This window comes from Macaca nemestrina, chromosome 1 (assembly GCF_043159975.1).
Source record: "Macaca nemestrina isolate mMacNem1 chromosome 1, mMacNem.hap1, whole genome shotgun sequence".
In the NCBI taxonomy this organism is placed as follows: domain Eukaryota; kingdom Metazoa; phylum Chordata; class Mammalia; order Primates; family Cercopithecidae; genus Macaca; species Macaca nemestrina.
In genome coordinates, this window is record NC_092125.1 from 104,034,956 (window position 1) to 104,053,521 (window position 18,566).

The window sequence follows — 18,566 nt, forward strand, 5'->3', positions numbered from 1 at the left end:
CGTCTCGGCCTCCCAAAGTGCTGGGATTACAGGCTTGAGCCACCGCGCCCGGCCTCCTTAAATTTTTTTAACATCTCCCGGAATCAGGTTACTACAGCAGCTGAACAGCATGTAACAGGACAGAAGGTAAATGTTCATGAAGGAAAACCTGTGTGGTGGAAGGACTTTAAAACAAAAACCTGGGAAAGAAGGAGAGTTATAACATGGGGAAGAGGGTTTGCTTGTATTTCTCCAGAAGAAAACCAGTTTCCAGTTTGGCTACAAGATATCTTAAATTCTATGATGAGCAAAATTCCAAAGAAGAGAAAAGGGTTTTGGAACCAAGATCTCTACCCCCTAGCATGCCTGATGGCTCGAATGAACATTTCAGCCGACCAGATGAAGACCAACAAAACCTGTCAAGCAAGCCCACCAACTTGGGGACAGATCAAGTGGCTGACCCACCTTGCAGAAGAAAACCTGAAAACACAACAAAAACCACTAACCTCAAGTAACCTGACGGTAGCTATGATTGCGGTAATTACTATGGCAGTAAGTCTCCCTGTGGCTACAGCAGACCAAAATTATACCTATTGGGCATACATCCCATTTCCGCCATTAATTAGGCCTGTTACATGGTTGGAACCCCCGGTTGAGGCTTATATTAATAATAGTGTTTGGATGCCTGAGCCTACAGATACTCATGGGCCCTCTCACCTAGAGGAGGAAGGAATGTTAATAAATGGGTCCATCAGGCTGGGCGCGGTGGCTCAAGCCTGTAATCCCAGCACTTTGGGAGGCCAAGATGGGCGGATCACGAGGTCAGGAGATCGAGACCATCCTGGCTAACAGGGTGAAACCCCGTCTCTACTAAAAAATACAAAAAAAAAACTAGCCGGGCGAGGTGGCGGGCGCCTGTAGTCCCAGCTACTCGGGAGGCTGAGGCAGGAGAATGGCGTGAACCCAGGAGGCGGAGCTTGCAGTGAGCCAAGATCGCGCCACTGCACTCCAGCCTGGGCGACAGAGCAAGACTCCGTCTCAAAATAAATAAATAAATAAATAAATAAATAAATAAATAAATGTGTCCATGGGTTATCAGTTCCCCTGCTTTGCATAGGGCCGGCTATCGGTTGCCTAAAAGGCTACGGACAACAGTGGCTAGTTAAAATTCCAGGTCATAATCAAACACCAGTATCCTATCATTTCTTTTCTAGATGGAGCCCGGATCATTCAGAGTTCAGTTCAATTGTAACAGTTTAAGCCCAGAAAAGAGAGGTGTCAATAACCTCAACAATGGTCAAAGGATTTAGAAATATTGATTTGAAAGGACTGCATCTCTTTTTTTTTTCTTTTTTTTTGAGACGGAGTTTCACTCTTGTTGCCCAGGCTGGAGTGCAATGGCACAATCTCAGCTCACTGCAACCTCTGACCCCCAGAATTCAAGGGATTCTCCTGCCTCAGCCTCCCAAGTAGCTGGGATTACAGGCATGCGCCACCACATCCTGCTAATTTTTGTATATTTAATAGAGACAGGGTTTCTCTATGTTGGCCAGACTGGTCTCGAACTCCCGACCTCAGGTGATCCACTGGCCTCGGCCTCCCAAAGTGCTGGGATTACAGGCGTGAGCTACTACTCCCACCAGGATTGCATCTCTGATCACGCTGTGGTACCGCAAAATAATTCCTATGGAATCGTCATTGATTGGTCCCCTAAGGGGACCTGTGCAGTTAATTGTACCAATCAGAATGATAGATGCAAGACAGGACTAAAAAAGGAACTATACTATCAAAGAGATGACAATGCTTACACTGAAAAACGTGCCCAGTTTCCCATAATTTCGACCGATTTTGGTACAGCTGGCCTACATCCAAAAATGCTTAATCCAATAATAGGCCCTGAACATCCCAAATTATGGAAGTTAATCATGGCCCAATCTCATATTCGGGTTTTGGAAGAAAAATATTATCTTGAGGGAAAAGGTGAGAGACTTCAAACTGTGTATCACTTTTCAATTTGTGTATCAGTTCCCACCAGCTAACTAAAGATATGCTGTTTGAGCACAAAGGAGATTCACTTAAACTGCCACTGCTACAGATTAAGTGTGTGACTTACAGCCTCCCTTTGACTGTTTTGCCCTGAACATCTTCTTCTTAGATCTAAGTGACTGTACTCAATAAATAGTGTGGAGACCAGAACTCTGGGCCTTTTGCTGCCTCCGTTTTGCAACTGGCCCCCTGGCTCCCACCTTTATGAACTCTTAACCTGTCTGTTCTCATTCCTTTTTTGCCACTGGACTCTGGATACCCTACGGGTAGTGTTGAGGCTGGTCCCCCAAAATTAAGAAAATGCAAATAAAAACCTCAATGAGATAACACTTCACACCCACTAGAATGACGAAAACCAAAAGAACTGATAATAACATGTGCTGGACAGAATCTGGAAAAACTAGGATTTTTTTTTTTGAGACAGAGTCTCGCTTTGTCGCCCAAGCTGGAGTGCAGTGGCGCAATCTTGGCTCACTGCAAGCTCCGCCTCCCGGGTTCACGCCATTCTCCTGCCTCAGCCTCCGTGTAGCTGGGACTACAGACGTGCACCACCCCCCCCAGCTAATCGGGTTTTTTTTGTATTTTTAGTAGAGATGGGGTTTCACCGTGTTAGCCAGGATGGTCTCGATCTCCTGACCTTGTGATCCGCCCACCTCGGCCTCCCAAAGTGCTGGGATTACAGGCATGAGCCACCGCGCCCGGCCAAAACTAGGATTCTTACATGTTGCTGTTGCGAATTTTTTTTTTTTTTTTTGAGACGGAGTCTCGCTCTGTCGCCCAGGCTGGAGTACAGTGGCCGGATCTCAGCTCACTGCAAGCTCCGCCTCCCGGGTTTACGCCATACTCCTACCTCAGCCTCCTGAGTAGCTGGGACTACAGGCACCCGCCACCTCGCCCGGCTAGTTTTTTTTTTTTTGTATTTTTTAGTAGAGACGGGGTTTCACCGTGTTAGCCAGGATGGTCTCGATCTCCTGATCTCGTGATCCGCCCGTCTCGGCCTCCCAAAGTGCTGGGATTACAGGCTTGAGCCACCGCGCCCAGCGCGATTTTTTAAGCGGTGAGGCCACTTTGGAAAAGTCTGGCAGTTCCTCAAAAGGTAAAACATGGAGTTACCATATGAACCTGCAGTTCCACTCTCAGGTATAAAAGAGAAATAAAGACAAGTGTATACAAAACTTGTACACAAATGTTCATAGCAGTATTATTCATAAGAGCCAAAAAGTGGAAATATCTCACATGTCCATCAATTGACGAATAAACATAACGTGGTATAGCCATGTAATGGAATATTATTTGGCAATACGAAACAAGTTCTGATTGCATGACACAATCTGGATAGACCTTGAAAACAAAGTAAAAGAAGACAATTGCAAAAGACCACATATAGTATGATTTCAATTACATGAAATGTCCATAATTTGCTTATTAATTATGTAACTGATTTAGTGGTTGTGAGAGGCAATGGGAGGGAGAAATGGAAAGCAACTTACTGATAGGATTCTTTTGGGGGTGATAAAAATGTTCTGAAGTTAGATAGTGGAGGCTGGGCATGGTGGCTTAGACCTGTAATCCCAGCACTTTGGGAAACCAGGAGTTCAAGACCAGCTTGGGCAACATAGGAAGATCTCTTCTCTACTAATAATCAAAAAAATTGGCCAGGCATGGTGGCTCACGCCTGTAATCCCAACATTTTGGGAGGCTGAGGCAAGCAGATCACTTGCGGTCAGGAGTTCAAGACCAGCCTGGCCAACATGGTGAAATCTCATCTTTACTAAAAATACAAAAATTAGTCGGGTGTGGTGGCTGGCGCCTGTGATCCTAACTACTCGGGAGCAGAGGCATGAGAATCGCTGGAACCCAGGAGACAGAGGTTGCAGTGAGCTGAGACTGTGCCATTGCACTCCAGCCTGGATGACAGAGCAAGACTCAGTATAAAAACAAAAAACAAAACAAAAAAACGGCAGGTGCAGTGGCTCACCCCTGTAATCCTAGCACTTTGGGAGGCTGAGGCGGTCAGATCACAAGGTCAGGAGATCGAGACCATCCTGGCTAACACGGTAAAATCCTGTCCCTACTAAAAATACAAAAAATTAGCCGGGCGTGGTGGCTGGCACCTGCAGTCCCAGCTACTCAGGAGGCTGAGGCAGGAGAATGGAGTGAACCCAGGAGGCGGAGCTTGCAGTGAGCCCAGATCGCGCCACTGCACTCCAGCCTGGGCGACAGACTGAGACTTCAGAAAAAAAAAAAAAATTAGCTGGATGTGGTGGCATGTGCCTGCAGTCCTAGCTGCTCGTGGCTGAGGTGGGAGGATACCTCGAGCCAAGGAGCTTGAGGTTGCAGTGAACCGGGACTGCACTACTGCCTTCCAGTCTTGGCGGTGAGAGCCTATCTCAAAGCAAACAAACAAAAAAAGTGTAAATTTACAGAAGAGTTGCAAAGGCAGTACAAAGTACTTTCTTATAATTCTCATTAAACTTTCCTTAATGTTATATACATATGACTATAGTACAATTTTCAAAATTAAGAAATTAAAGCTAGTACAATACTATTTACTAAATTGCAGACTTTATTTGGATTTCCTCAGCGTTTCTGCTAATGTCTTATTTCTTTGTTTGAGACAGGGTCTCACTCTGTTACGTAGGCTGTAGTGTGATGGCGTGATCTCGGCTCACTGCAACCTCTGCCTTGATCCTCCTACTTCAGCCTCCCAAGTAGCTCAGACTACAAGTGTGTACCACCACACCTATCTAATTATTGTCTTTTTGTAGAGACGGGGTTTCACCGTGTTGCCCAGGCTGGTCTTGAACTCCTGGACTCAAGCAATCCACCCTCCTCTGCCTCCCGAAGTGCTGAGATTACAGGCGTAAGCCACTGCACCCAGCCTAATGTCTTCTTTCTGTTACAGGATCCAGTAGAAGATTCCACATCTGGAGATCTTCTTCTGTCTTTATATCTATCACCGACATTACCTACCCTTTAAAAATTTTGTGGCCGGGCGCGGTGGCTCAAGCCTGTAATCCCAGCACTTTGGGAGGCCGAGACGGGCGGATCACGAGGTCAGGAGATCGAGACCATCCTGGCTAACACGGTGAAACCCCGTCTCTACTAAAAAATACAAAAAACTAGCCGGGCGAGGTGGCGGGCGCCTGTAGTCCCAGCTACTCCGGAGGCTGAGGCAGGAGAATGGCGTAAACCCAGGAGGCGGAGCTTGCAGTGAGCCGAGATCGCGCCACTGCACTCCAGCCTGGGTGACAGAGCCAGACTCCGTCTCAAAAAAAAAAAAAAAAAAAAAAAAATTTTGTAAAAGGCATAAATTTGAAAAATATATCCTCATTAATCTAATTCAAGTCATTGATAAAACTATTTAACAGGATAGGGTTACCTAGCATAGACTAGATCAGTGGCTCTCAACCACAGCTGCATGTTAGAATAACTTGAGTATAGTTTATATACTTGAGTACATAGTTTATATACTTTTTTTTTTTTTTGTAGAGATGTGGTTTCATATGTGATCCAGGCTGGTCATGAACTCCTGAGCTCAAGCAATTCATCCACCTTGGCCTCCCAAAGTGCTGCCATTACAGGTGCGTGCCACCACACCCAGCTGATTTTTGTACCTTTTATATAGAGTTAGGATCTCACTATGTCGCCCAGGCTGGTGTGGGGAAAAGAAAGAGATCAGCCTGTTACTGTGTCTATATAGAAAGAAGTAGACATAAGAGACTCCATTTTGTTCTGTATTTGAGATGCTGTTAATCTGTGACCCTACCCCCAACCTTGTCCTTGCAAGAGACATGTGCTGTGGTAACTCAAGGTTTAATGGATTTTGGGCGTGCAGGGTGTGACTTTGTTCCTAGAAAAGCTAGGTATTGTCCAAGGTTTATCCCCATGTGATAGGATGAAACAACGTTGCTAAAAGGTTTATCTCAAGGCACGGGATTTTCCTTTAAACTTATTCATGTCACAGAGATCCTTGTTCTTATGTCTTACTGCTAATTTCCTCCCTAAAAATGATCCTATTGTCCTGCCACTCCCTTATCTTTAAGATGGTAAAGATAATTATCTATAAATACTAAGGGAACTCAGAGGCCGGTGCCGGCGTGGGTCCTCTGTAAGCTGAGCGCCGGTCCCCTGGGCCCCCGCTTTTCTTTCTCTATACTTTGTCTCTGTGTCTTATTTCTTTTCTCAAGTCTCTCGTTCCACCTTACGAGAAACACCCACAGGTGTGGAGGGGCAGGCCACCCCTTCAGGCTGGTCTCAAACTCCTGGGCTCAAGCGATCCATCCGCCTTGGCCTCTCAAGGTGCTAGGATTATAGGCTTCAGCCACGGTGCCCAGCCCCCCTCGGCACAGTTTAAAAATTCTGATATACAGATTGTGCCTCAGACCAATTAAATCAGTCTCTGGTAGTGGGAACTTGACATCAATTTTTTTTTTTTTTTGAGATGGAGTCTCGCTCTGTTGCCCAGGCTGGAGTACAGCAGTGCGATCTTGGCTCACGGCAACCTCTGCCCCTGGGTTCAAGCAATTCTCATGCCTCAGCCTCCCAAGTACCTGGGATTACAGGCGAGCCCATGCCCAGCTAATTTTTGTATTTTTAGTAGAGAATGGGTTTCACCATGTTGGCCAGGCTGGTCTTGAACTCCTGGCCTCAAGTGATCCGTTGGCCTTGGCCTCCCAAAATGCTCGGATTACAGTTGTGAGCCATCATACCTGCCCAGATGTCAATATTTTTAAAGCTTCACAGCTCATTCCAATGTGCAGCCAAGAGTGACAACCACTGCCTGCATGTCAGTGGTTAACAGAACTTCAGCCTGTTTCACTAACATGTAGCCTTTAGGTATGGTTATTCAACCAATTAAACATTCAGTATACATTTCTTCAAAAAGCCACTGTGAGAGATTATCAAATGTCTAACTTTAATGAGGACATACCAATAATGGAATTTGATCTACCATTCTAGGAATTCTAACAAGAAGGATGTATTAGTCTGCCATGACTTTCTTTACTACTAAACCCAGACTGATTCTTCACGATCAGTAATCTTTCTTTAAATTAGTAGTTCTCTACCAGGGGGATTTTGTCCCCTCCCCCAACATTTGACAATGAATGGTTGGAGGCATTTTGGTTGTCACAACTGAAGGAGGGAGGGGGGGATGCTACTGGCATCGAGTGAGTAGAGGCCAGGTATGTTGCTAAACAGTCTACAATGCACCGGAGAGTCCCCCACAACAAAGAATGATCCATCCCCAAATGTCAACAGTGTTGAGATTGAGAAACATTGTCCTAAATTCCAAGTCCCATAGGAAAAGTTTGGTTCACAAAGACTACTTTCATTGCTTTCATAATTTCAGCTAGAAAAAGCAGAATTCCTTATGCTGTATTTTCTCGTCTTAATAATATCTACCTCCCCAGGTCTGGATTCCTAGAACAACATTAGGGATATAAAAGTAAAGGAGTCCTGAAATTTACTGATTATCACAAACTTCAACAGTGCTAACTTCTCCAAGCTCTCAGGTTTTCTGTTTGTTTTGTTTTGTTTTGTTTTGTTTGAGATAGGGTCTCCTTTTGTCCCCAAGGCTAGAGTGCAGTGGTACTATCATATGTCACTGCAGTCTTGGACTCCCGGGCTCAAGAGATCCTCTCCCTTCAGCCTCCTGAGAAGCTTGGACTACAACAGGGGTGTCCAATGTTTTGGCTTTCTTGGGCCACGTCAGAAAGGAAGTGTCTCAAGCCATACATATAAAACATACTAACACTAACGACAGCTGATGAGCTAAAAACGACAACGGCAAAAACACTGCCAAAAAAAAATCTCATGTTTTAAGAAAGGTCATGAATTTGTGTTGGGCCTCATTCAAAGCCATCCCAGGCCGCATGCAACGTGCAGGCCATGGGTTGGACAACTTTGGACTACAGGGATATACAACGATGGCCAGCTAATTTTTTATTTTTTTTTTAATAGAGATGAGGTCTATGTTGCCCAGGCTGGTCTTCAACTCCTGATCTCAAGCAATCCTCCCACCTTGGCCTCCCAAACTCCTGGGATTACAGGTGCAAGCATCATGTCCAGCAAAGCTCTCAGTCTTGTACCTCTAGGTGGTTTTGGTAGAAATTATGCAGGTAATTTACAATTTTTTTTTTGTTTTTGAGACGGAATTTTGCTCATTGCCCAGGCTGGAGTGCAGTGGCGCCAACTCAGCTCGCTGCAACTCCCGCCACCCAGGTTCAAGCGATTCTCCAGCCTCAGCCTCTTGAGTAGCTAGGATTACAGGCACGTGCCACCAAGCCCAGCTTTTTTTTTTTTTTTTTTTTTTGAGACAGAGTCGCGCTCTGTTGGCCAGACTGGAGGGCAGTGGCACGATCTCCACTCATTGCAACCTCTGCCTCCTAGGCTCAAGCAATTTTCCTGCCTCAGCATCCCAAGTAGCTGGGATTACAGGGGTGTGCCACCACGCTCAGCTAATATTTGTATTTTTAGTAGAGACAGGGTTTCACCATGTTGGCCAGGTTGGTCTTGAACTCCTGACTTCAGGTAATCCACCCGCCTCGGCCTCCCAAAGTGCTGGGATTATAGGCGTGAGCCACCGTGCCCGGCCTGTATTTTTAGTAGAGACAAGGTTTCATCACATTGGGCAGGCTGGTCTCGAACTCCTGACCTCAGATGATCCACCCACCTCGGCTTCCCAAAGTGCAGGGATCACAGGCATGAACCACTGAGTCCAGCTGCAATATACACTTTTTAAACCTCCTGAGCTTTGAAAGCCCTCTTAGCTCTTCTATAATGGAGAAAGCAAGAAAGAAGGAAATACGGCCGGGCACGGTGGCTCAAGCGTGTAATCCCAGCACTTTGGGAGGCCGAGACGGGCGGATCACGAGGTCAGGAGATCGAGACCATCCTGGCTAACACGGTGAAACCCCATCTCTACTAAAAAATACAAAAAAAAAAAAATAGCCGGGCGAGGTGGCGGGCGCCTGTAGTCCCAGCTACTCGGGAGGCTGAGGCAGGAGAATGGCGTAAACCTGGGAGGCGGAGCTTGCAGTGAGCTGAGATTCGGCCACTGCACTCCAGCCCGGTCGACAGAGCAAGACTCCGTCTCAAAAAAAAAAAAAAAAAAAAAAAAGAAAGAAGGAAATACAGTAGTCCCCCTTATCCTTGGGATATCCACTGCAGGACTCCCAGGTGATGCCTAAAACCATAGAGTACTGATCACTAAAAATATATACACACACACACACACACACACAATTTTTTTCCTATAGGTATATACCTATAATCAAGTTTAATTTATAAATTTTGCACAGTAGGAGATAAACAACAATAGCCAGTAAGAAAATAGTAGAACAGGCCGGGCGCAGTGGCTCACGCCTGTAATCCCAGCACTTTGGGAGGCCGAGGCAGGCAGATCATGAGGTCAGGAGATCGAAACCATCCTGGCTAACACGGTGAAACCCAGTCTCTACTAAAAATACAAAAAAAAAAAATTAGCCGGGCATGGTGCTGTGTGCCTGTAGTCCCAGCTACTCAGGAGGCTGAGGCAGGAGAATGGCATGAACCCAGGAGGCAGAGTTTGCAGTGAGCCGAGATGGCGCCACTACACTCCAGCCTGGGCGACAGAGCGAGACTCCGTCTCAAAAAAAAAAAAAAATAGTAGAACTGGGCTGGGCACAGTAGCTCATGCCTGTAATCCCAGCACTTCAGGAGGCTGAGGTGAGTGGATCACATGAAGTCAGAAGTTCGAGACCAGCCTGACTAACATGGTGAAATCGTCTCTGCTAAATATACAAAAAATTAGCCGGGCATGGTGGCGCACACCTGTAATCCCAGCTACTGGGGAGGCTGAGGCAGGAAAATTGCTTGAACCCGGGAGGGGAAGGTTGCAGCGAGCTGAGGTTGCAGCAAGGTGAGATTGCGCCACTGCACTCCAGCCTGGGCGACAGAGTGAGACCCCGTCTTGGGGGGGGCGGGGCAGGGGGATGGAAAGAAAATAGTACAACTAGAACAACATACCATAATAAAAGTTATGTGAATGTGGTCTCTTTCTCAAAATATCTCACTGAACTGTGCTCGTCCTTCTCGTGTTGATGTGAAATGACAAAACATTTACAAGATGAGATAAAGTGAGTGACTTAGGCACTCACTAATGTGATATAGTGTTCATCTACTATCAATCTTCTGGACCTTCTGACTATGCCTAAGGGAGATCATCTGTTTTGGGTGATGCTGAATCACTGAGTCAGGCCAATGTCCACAGTTGGATGTCAAAAGCTCATGATGTCAATGACTAACCGATGGGTAGCACATACAGCATGGTTATGTTGATTCACATCCAGGACAGGGTGGTGCAAAATTTCATCACGCTACTTAGAACACTGGACAATTTAAAACTTAAACTACTATGGAAGGGACTATGATTGCTTCTTAGGGTAGTGGATATTCTAGATACTCTTCAGCAAATTGGACTTCAGGCTGTATTTGAGAAGTTTCAAAAAACTTCACAAATGCATGTTAAGTGTATACATATGACCAGGATTAACATCCTAGAATTACAGGGCTCAATAGTACACCCATGAGGTACTGACCTCAATCCAACTGTATATTTACATTATGGTTCTGATGTGGCGATGCATAAAGATAAAAACTTAAAGGAAAAAATATACCAGCACAATTGGTATTTCTGGGTGATGATGTTGCAGATAATTACGTTTCTTGATTTTCATTTCTAATGTTAACAATTAGCAATATTAATAATGTTTATAAAATACTGTCCTAACTTTATTAAGGTGTTCATGCTAACATTTGAGATTTCATATTTTCAAATTTGGGTTGTTCACCCAGTAAGTATAATGGAAATATTCCAAAATTAAAAAAAAAACCTCAAATCCAAAACACTTGTTCCCAAACATTTTCTTTTTTTTTTTTTTTTTTTTTTGAGACGGAGTCTCACTCTGTCGACCGGGCTGGAGTACAGTGGCCGGATCTCAGCTCACTGCAAGCTCCGCCTCCCGGGTTTACGCCATTCTCCTGCCTCAGCCTCCCGAGTAGCTGGGACTACAGGTGCCCGCCACCTCGCCCGGCTAGTTTTTTGTATTTTTTAGTAGAGACGGGGTTTCACCGTGTTAGCCAGGATGGTCTCGATCTCCTGACCTCGTGATCCGCCCGTCTCGGCCTCCCAAAGTGCTGGGATTACAGGCTTGAGCCACTGCGCCCGGCCCAGTTTTTTGTATTTTTTTTAGTAGAGACGGGGTTTCACTGTGTTAGCCAGGATGGTCTCGATCTCCTGGCCTCGTGATCCGCCCGTCTCGGCCTCCCAAAGTGCTGGGATTACAGGCTTGAGCCACCGCGCCCGGCCGTTCCCAAACATTTTCATTAAAAAAAAAAGAAAAACTCGGCCGGGTGCGGTGGCTCAAGCCTGTAATCCCAGCACTTTGGGAGGCCGAGACGGGCGGATCACGAGGTCAGGAGATCGACACCATCCTGGCTAACACGGTGAAACCCCGTCTCTACTAAAAAATACAACAAAAAAAAAACTAGCTGGGCGAGGTGGCAGGCGCCTGTAGTCCCAGCTACTCGGGAGGCTGAGGCAGGAGAATGGCATAAACCTGGGAGGCGGAGTTGCAGTGAGCTGAGATCCGGCCACTGCACTCCAGCCTGGGCGACAGAGCGAGACTCCGTCTCAAAAAAAAAAAAAAAAGAGCCGGGCGCGGTGGCTCAAGCCTGTAATCCCAGCACTTTGGGAGGCCGAGGCGTGTGGATCATGAGGTCAGGAGATCGAGACTATCCTGGCTAACATGGTGAAACCCCGTCTCTACTAAAAATACAAAAAACTAGCCGGGCGTGGTGGCGGGCGCCTGTAGTCTCAGCTACTTGGGAGGCTGAGGCGAGAGAATGGCGTGAACCCGGGAGGCGGAGCTTGCAGTGAGCCGAGATCACGCCACTGCACTCCAGCCTGGGAGACACAGCGAGACTCCGTCTCAAAAAAAAAAAAAAAAAAGAAAAGAAAAACTCAACCTGTACCCAAACAAAAATCTCAAATTTCTTCCCTCGTTAAATAAAAAAATCATTTATAGATTGTTACAACATAGCAGTTGCCATAACCTGTCAAATGTAAACCCTGACCATACTCCAGTAAATTTTATCTTAAAAAAAAAAAGTTCCACACACCTGTAGTCCCAGCTACTGAGGAGGCTGAGGCAGCGGTAGGATCCCTTGAGCACAGGAGCTACTCTCTAGCCTAGCCAACATAGTGAAAGCAGGTCTCTAAAAAAAGAAATTAAAAAAAAATTTTTTTTAAATATTTTAAACCTTATTTTATTTTAGAGACAGGGTCTCACTCTCTTGCCCAGGCTGGAGTGCAATGGTGTGATCACGGCTCACAGTAGTCTCAAACTCCTGGGCATGCCACCATGGCCCAGCTGATATTTCTTATTTTTCGTAGAGATGGCGTCCTGCTATGTTGACCAGGCTGGTCTTTAACTCCTGGGCTCAAGTAATCCTCCTGTCTCAGTTGCCCAGTGTGTTGGGATTACAGGCATGAGCCACGGTGCCCAGCCTGAAACCTCATTTTAAAAGTTTATATCAGACCAGGACCCCAAGATGGAGTCAGCTGTACCAGTGAAGGAGAAGAAACTCCTGGATGTCAAACTAGTGGAACTGCCAAACTAAATATTAATGCGTGATCTCACACAAGAAGGCACTGTTGCAGTGTTCAAAGAGGTTACTATAGGTATTACAACAAGTACTCCAATGTGAAGAAACGGGGCTTGATGGGAATTCTGTGGTGCTGGCAGCTTCTGTGCTTTTCAGCTACTGCCTTTCTGAAAAAGAACACAAGCATGGGCAGCTACAGAAGTAAACCTGAAGAGGGCCATTGCGGAGCGCTGGCTCCTGGATAATCTCCCTAGTTTAATGTCAGCTGATTAGCAACCTTAATTCCCTCTGAACCCCGATTTTTCCCTTGTCATGCAACATATCATATTTACAGGCTTCAGGGATTAAGAGGTGAATATCCTTGGGGAAACCATTATTCTATCTTCGTTGGTTCAAATAATTCAGGGTTTGTTCATTCAGTGAGGTCATTTTATTGAGCATTTAATATATTTTAACTTCTGGTACGCTCTTACGGTCACAAAATAACAGAATCCTATCTCATTTGCTTAAATGTAGCTGACAATTCATTAATCAGTATAGTTACTGAAAGTTACTTGAACACAGAGACCATACATAAGTAACTCTCCCTATACACTGGTGTAGTGAAATTTCATTAAAGGCTCTTTTCTTCTTTGACACACAGTTATGCTGCTGATGAGAAATTTTACTATGAAAACAATGTGATGTAGTGAAAAAAGTTAGTTAGGTTTTTTTTTTTTTTTTTTTTTTTTTGAGACAGAGTCTCGCTCTGCCGCCCAGGCTGGAGTGCAGTGGCGCGATCTCGGCTCACTGCAAGCTCCGCCTCCCGGGTTCACGCCATTCTCCTGCCTCAGCCTCCTGAGTAGCTGGGACTACAGGCGCCCGCCACCGCGCCCGGCTTATTTTTTGTATTTTTAGTAGAAACGGGGTTTCACCGTGGTCTCGATCTCCTGACCTTGTGATCCGCCCGCCTCGGCCTCCCAAAGTGCTGGGATTACAGGCGTGAGCCACCGCGCCCGGCTTTTTTTTTTTTTTTTTTTAGACGGAGTCTCCCTCTGTCACCCAGGCTGGAGAGCGGTGGCGCGGACTCGGCTCACTGCAACCCCACCTTCCGAGTTCAACCAATTCTGCCTCAGCCTCCTGAATAACTGGGACTACAGGAGCCCGCCACCACGCCCGGCTAATATTTGTATTTTTAGTAGAGACGGGGGTTTCACCATGTTGGCCAGGATTGTCTCGATCTCTTGACCTTGTGATCCACCCGCCTCGGCCTCCCAAAGTGTTGGGATTACAGGCGTGAGCCACCGCGCCCAGCCCTATCTTATTATTTCACACACCAACCCTGGAGGCCTGTTTGGAGTTGCCTAATTTTCATGTACACTTTTTGATAAGGAACTAAGAAAAATAGCTTGCTGAAAACAAGGGAGACTGAGTCCAGAACTGAATGAGAAGCACATGGTTTCTTCATCCTCTATCACCAGGCTGTCTAACGAGGCTGAAGAAGTACTATCCATAAGTAGCGCGTCAGGGGCAAACAAACAAAATCGCATATGGACACTAGTGTGAAATTCGAGAAATCCGAGGCGGGTTAACAACAGCAAGCAGATCACCAGGCCGATCTTCCTCGGGTCCCAGGTTGGCACCACAGCGCCCGGGAGGAATCCCCACGGAGGCACGCCGGTCCTACCGGCCTCACTCCCTACCTCCCGGAGGTCCGGAGTCCCGCTCCTTTCCCTCAGCGATACATCCCCCGTGCCGGTCCACTCCCTCACCGTGAGTCGAGGACTACTTCTCCAGACCAGACGACTGACACACACCGCCAAGGGCCGGCTCCAAAGCGCCCGTCCTGCGACTGCGTAAAAGGCTCGGGTCATTCGGCCGGAAACGACCCAACGCGCAGCCGCTGCGGCCTCCAACCACCGGCCGGCAGAGGGGGCGCTAGACAGCCCTCGATCCGCTCGCCGGGGTCCTGTGGAGGAGGAGGCGAGCCGCAGCGCCGCAGGAACGAGCCCAGGGAAGTAGGTTGTCGTGGGACTCGGCCCGCCACCCTGGCAATTCCAGTCAAACGGCAAGCCAGACTCGCTTTGCCGGCCCATTCCTCTCCTGCCCCTGCAGCCGACAGGAATGGAACAGTCCCGCGGGGGGGGGGGGACTGTGGAAGGCGCACGCGCGAGGGTTGGAGGGTTGAGGTGGGGCTGTGCTGGCAGCGGCTGCTTTGGCGGCGGTTGGTGGCCGTGGGGGCGGGAAGAGGAGGTGGAGGAGGCTTGGGCTCGCGCGGCTTAAGGTACGCGTGAGGGCCTGCGCCGGAGCCGGCTTGACAGGGCCTGAGGGAGAGTGGGGGACTGGGCGAGGAGGTTCCCGTGGGTGAGCGCGTACGGGCTGGCTGGCGCGCTGGGCGGCCGAAGGTGGTGGTTGGTGGGAGCAGCCAGCGACTAGCCCGTAGACACTCGTACGCTTGCGGGCGGGCGTGCGCGCTACGCGGCCGGAGTCGGGCGGAGCGGGGGACGGTGGGGAAGAACGCGAGGAGGGAGGAGTGGGAGGTTGGGGGGGCGCTAGGCGCCCTTCGCTCCCTCCCTCTGGAGGAGCAGCCGCCGCCACTCTGCTGCCGCCGCCGCCGCCGCTCCCGCCGCCATTTTGGGTTTGCTTTGCGGAGGGGAGACGATCCCAGTCTCGGTTGCGGGACCCGCCTCCCCTCAGTTTGCCCCCTTTAGCCTCCACCTTTCCCTTCTCCTCTCTCGCATTTCCGCCAGTCAGCTTACCCGCTGGCCGCCTCCTGACAAGCGGGAGGGATCCGCCGTGGACCCAGGGAAGCGGAGGAGCCTGGCGGCCACCCCCTCTTCCCCACTTCCCTGCACTCTCGTCGCTCTCGGCCTCGGCCTCCGACACGGTGAGTAGAACGATTTGGGCAGGCCTTCGGGCCTAAGCACTCTCTCAGCGATTGAATCCTGGGCTTCCTGGGAGCCACTGTCATCTCCCGGACCTGGACCTCCGGGAGAGCAGTGGTGAAGATGGGGGAGGGGAGAGCAGGGGGGGGGATCCTGAGCCTACCGGGAAGTCCCTCCAGGCGGGGTGAAGGGGTGTCCCTGACAGGCGGACTCCCGGAGGGGGCTGGAAAGTAAGCGAGTGGAGGCGGAGTCGTCTGTGCCCCTGACAGGTTAGTTTGTGTTTGTAGGCATGATCGGAGCCTCCCCCATAGTCCAGTTTGTGTGTGTTTAATTAAGGGATAAGAGTGGTCGAGGACACGATCCTGAGAGGGGAGTTTACCTGTGTGACAAGGTCTGTGGTGTCCCTGCCGCGTTGAACGGTATGTAGGAACGGCAGGATGATCTCAGTGTTGTAAGTTTAATAAATGTCACTGATTAGTTTGTACATGGAAAGAGGTGTTTTTGGTCTAGAAGACAGATGGTCTGTTGATGTGTAGCGGCTGTGTTGGTGTGTGTATGCGAGGATGGAAAGTGTTTCCGGAAGAGTTTGCCTTGATTTGTGTAAGTGTAATGGAGTTCCCGTTATAAGTTAGCTTATTTCTTGAATAAATGTTGGGAAGTTCCTTGCAGGTTGATATGTGTGTGTATTTTAGGGATTGGGAGCCCCTAGTTACTTGTTGGGAAAGAGTGGCAATGGTAGTGTTCTATACAGCATGTGTCTGTGAGGTCATGGAGGGGAGAAACTTAGCATAGCCAGTTGTGGTCTTAATAGTTTGTGCCTTTGGTTAGAGTGAGTTGTGTAAATGTGAAGGCCCAAAATATCTTTAACAGAATCATTGCTACAAAGCTGTAAAGAATGGGTGGCCTTATTTGTTGTCGCGGGTTTATAGTAATAGTTTACAAATACAATAAGAAAGCGCTTTCAGTTTCTTTGTGATACTAAATCTCTGTGAAAATGGTAGGATGCTTTCTTCCATTTTACAGAATAGTTAATTTAGGCATAAGGAGAGAACTTCTCCAAGGCCGCATATTAAATTGGTGACAAAGTTGAGACTGTAACTCCCATATTTTCACTACTGCTGCAGCAGTATATTCAGCATACCATGGTGCCTCAGGAAGTCTTTGTCGGCAAATCTGAGTATGTTGGAAAGATAGGAGCACATGTGACTGGTTGGATTGTATTTGGAGGAGACCGATTGTATCAGATATGTATGTGGAAAGTAGATGTCCTTGCCCGGTCTGACCTGTATGAAATGCATATCCATGGCTATATTATTTTGTTTATGGGGGAAGCAGAGCATTTCTGACACTTGAGGTTGTACGTGTGAGGGAGAGAAGGCTTTCACAGCTTAACCTCTACCAGAGCAGCTGCATGGGTGCTGACATCTTAACTTGAAATCTGTGGGAGGAAAGATCCTTTTTCATTCATTCAACAAATATTTGTTGACTGCCTGTTCAATAAATCGTCCATGTCTTGGGGTGAGGATAATCATGGTGTCTCTGTAAATAGCCTGGATGCAATATGAGGGGAATTGTTTTGACAGTGGTAGATACTAAGTTGAGTGAAGCAGTGTGGAATTAAAATCAGAGAACTGGTTTTGGGTTCTGGTGATTGTTTTTGTTTTTTTTTTTTTGAGACGGAGTCTCGCTCTGTGGCCCAGGCTGGAGTGCAGTGGCCGGATCTCAGCTCACTGCAAGCTCCGCCTCCTGGGTTCACGCCATTCTCCTGCCTCAGCCTCCCGAGTAGCTGGGACTACAGGCGCCCACCACCTCGCCCGGCTATTTTTTTGTATTTTTTTAGTAGAGACGGGGTTTCACCGTGTTAGCCAGGATGGTCTCGATCTCCTGACCTCGTGATCCACCCGTCTCAGCCTCCCAAAGTGCTGGGATTACAGGCTTGAGCCACCGCGCCCGGCCTCTGGTGATTGTTAATATATGTACCTGTGGATGTTGGAACTTCTTGGCTGGGCTGAAGGAATCCTTTGAAAGATTGATTTCATATAGTAAGAATCCCCTCTGTGAATATGAGGAAAGAGTGCATGAACTAAGCCAACTTAACTGTATTCTTCTGGAAAATGGGATGTTTCTTGATAGGCTAGATTAGTGGTTCTTAAAAGTTGTGGGGGTCATTTATCCTTCTGAGAATCTGATGAAAGACACTGGGCCCTCAAGTTAGAAGATGAACATAAGCACAATCACGTGATTTATACATCTGATTTTAGGAACTTAAAGTGTAATGAAATAGAGCCAATTTATATTTAGGTCTCATTTGAAAACCTTTCATTTTCTTTGTTCGGGTGTGTGGATGTTAGTATGAGTTTAAGGTGAAGGAGTCTATGATAGTATTTGAACATGTTGACAGGAGAACTTTAGGATCTATGTTTTTTATGTATTCTTTTTATCGTCTGCAAACTTACTTCTGCAGTGTTAGTAAACAATTCTGTATTTGCTAAAAGGGGAAGCTAATGTAGCACAAGTATCTATGGCTTTGTTCTTTGTCAGTATCTTTTTGTTCTCAAACTCTGAGAAGCGACTTTTTTTCAGTTTTGGATTGGGCCTGAGGTGATTTGAAGCTCCTATCTTGGAGTTTAGCTTAGTTATAACAAACACTGAGTTAAGCCTATGCAGGAGACACAAAGATTAATATATGGTCTCTGTGCTTGAAGAGATGCTACTTTTCTGTGGTTGAAGAGATGATGTCAATTGTATGATGGTGGCAGCTCTCAAAAGGACAAGGAAGAGAGAAACATATTCCTAGAAGTTTAAATTTTATAACCCAGTTGCAAAGACTATTTGTCACTACTTATTCTTAGGAATAACCATAAAGTGTGTACACTATGTATGGAACTTTGTACTTTTAAAAAATATGTTTTGTATCGTCTGGTGTTTTTGTACAAAGGAACTGTTGGTTTGAAAAGAAGGCAAACATCATTTGTGTTACTTAGCTGTTTTGGGATATATTTCCACAGTGAGTTTATGTAAAAAGGT

General features: G+C 47.1%; 3 protein-coding genes across 21 annotated transcripts in view; 1 reads left to right on the forward strand and 2 right to left on the reverse strand.

Moving 5' to 3' along the window:
• The window catches only part of LOC105498018 (death associated protein 3), a 55,480-nt gene extending 39,930 nt beyond the window's left edge, over positions 1 to 15,550 (reverse strand). For 2 of the 7 annotated variants that reach the window (XM_071084087.1, XM_071084067.1), the window contains exons 1-2: positions 14,427 to 14,506; positions 12,190 to 12,285 (exon numbers count right to left, since the gene is read on the reverse strand). The gene's annotated coding sequence lies outside the window, so the exon portion shown is untranslated. Of the gene's footprint in view, positions 1 to 12,189; positions 12,286 to 14,357; positions 14,513 to 15,413 lie in introns of those variants that run through there. The other 5 variants (XM_071084089.1, XM_071084075.1, XM_071084049.1 and 2 more) reach the window with 5 other exon arrangements.
• Positions 14,513 to 16,741, reverse strand: LOC139355962 (uncharacterized). The gene is made up of 2 exons (XM_071068699.1): positions 16,681 to 16,741; positions 14,513 to 15,297 (listed from the first exon to the last, which is right to left on the reverse strand). The coding sequence occupies exons 1-2, from the start codon at positions 16,739 to 16,741 to the stop codon at positions 14,525 to 14,527; spliced, it is 834 nt and encodes a 277-aa protein (XP_070924800.1). The 3' UTR covers positions 14,513 to 14,524.
• Positions 15,405 to 18,566, forward strand: part of LOC105498020 (YY1 associated protein 1) — a 30,878-nt gene continuing 27,716 nt past the window's right edge. For 6 of the 13 annotated variants that reach the window (XM_071083990.1, XM_071083966.1, XM_071083976.1 and 3 more), the window contains exon 1: positions 15,405 to 15,541. The gene's annotated coding sequence lies outside the window, so the exon portion shown is untranslated. Of the gene's footprint in view, positions 15,542 to 15,787; positions 15,809 to 18,566 lie in introns of those variants that run through there. The other 7 variants (XM_071083971.1, XM_071083978.1, XM_071083994.1 and 4 more) reach the window with 3 other exon arrangements.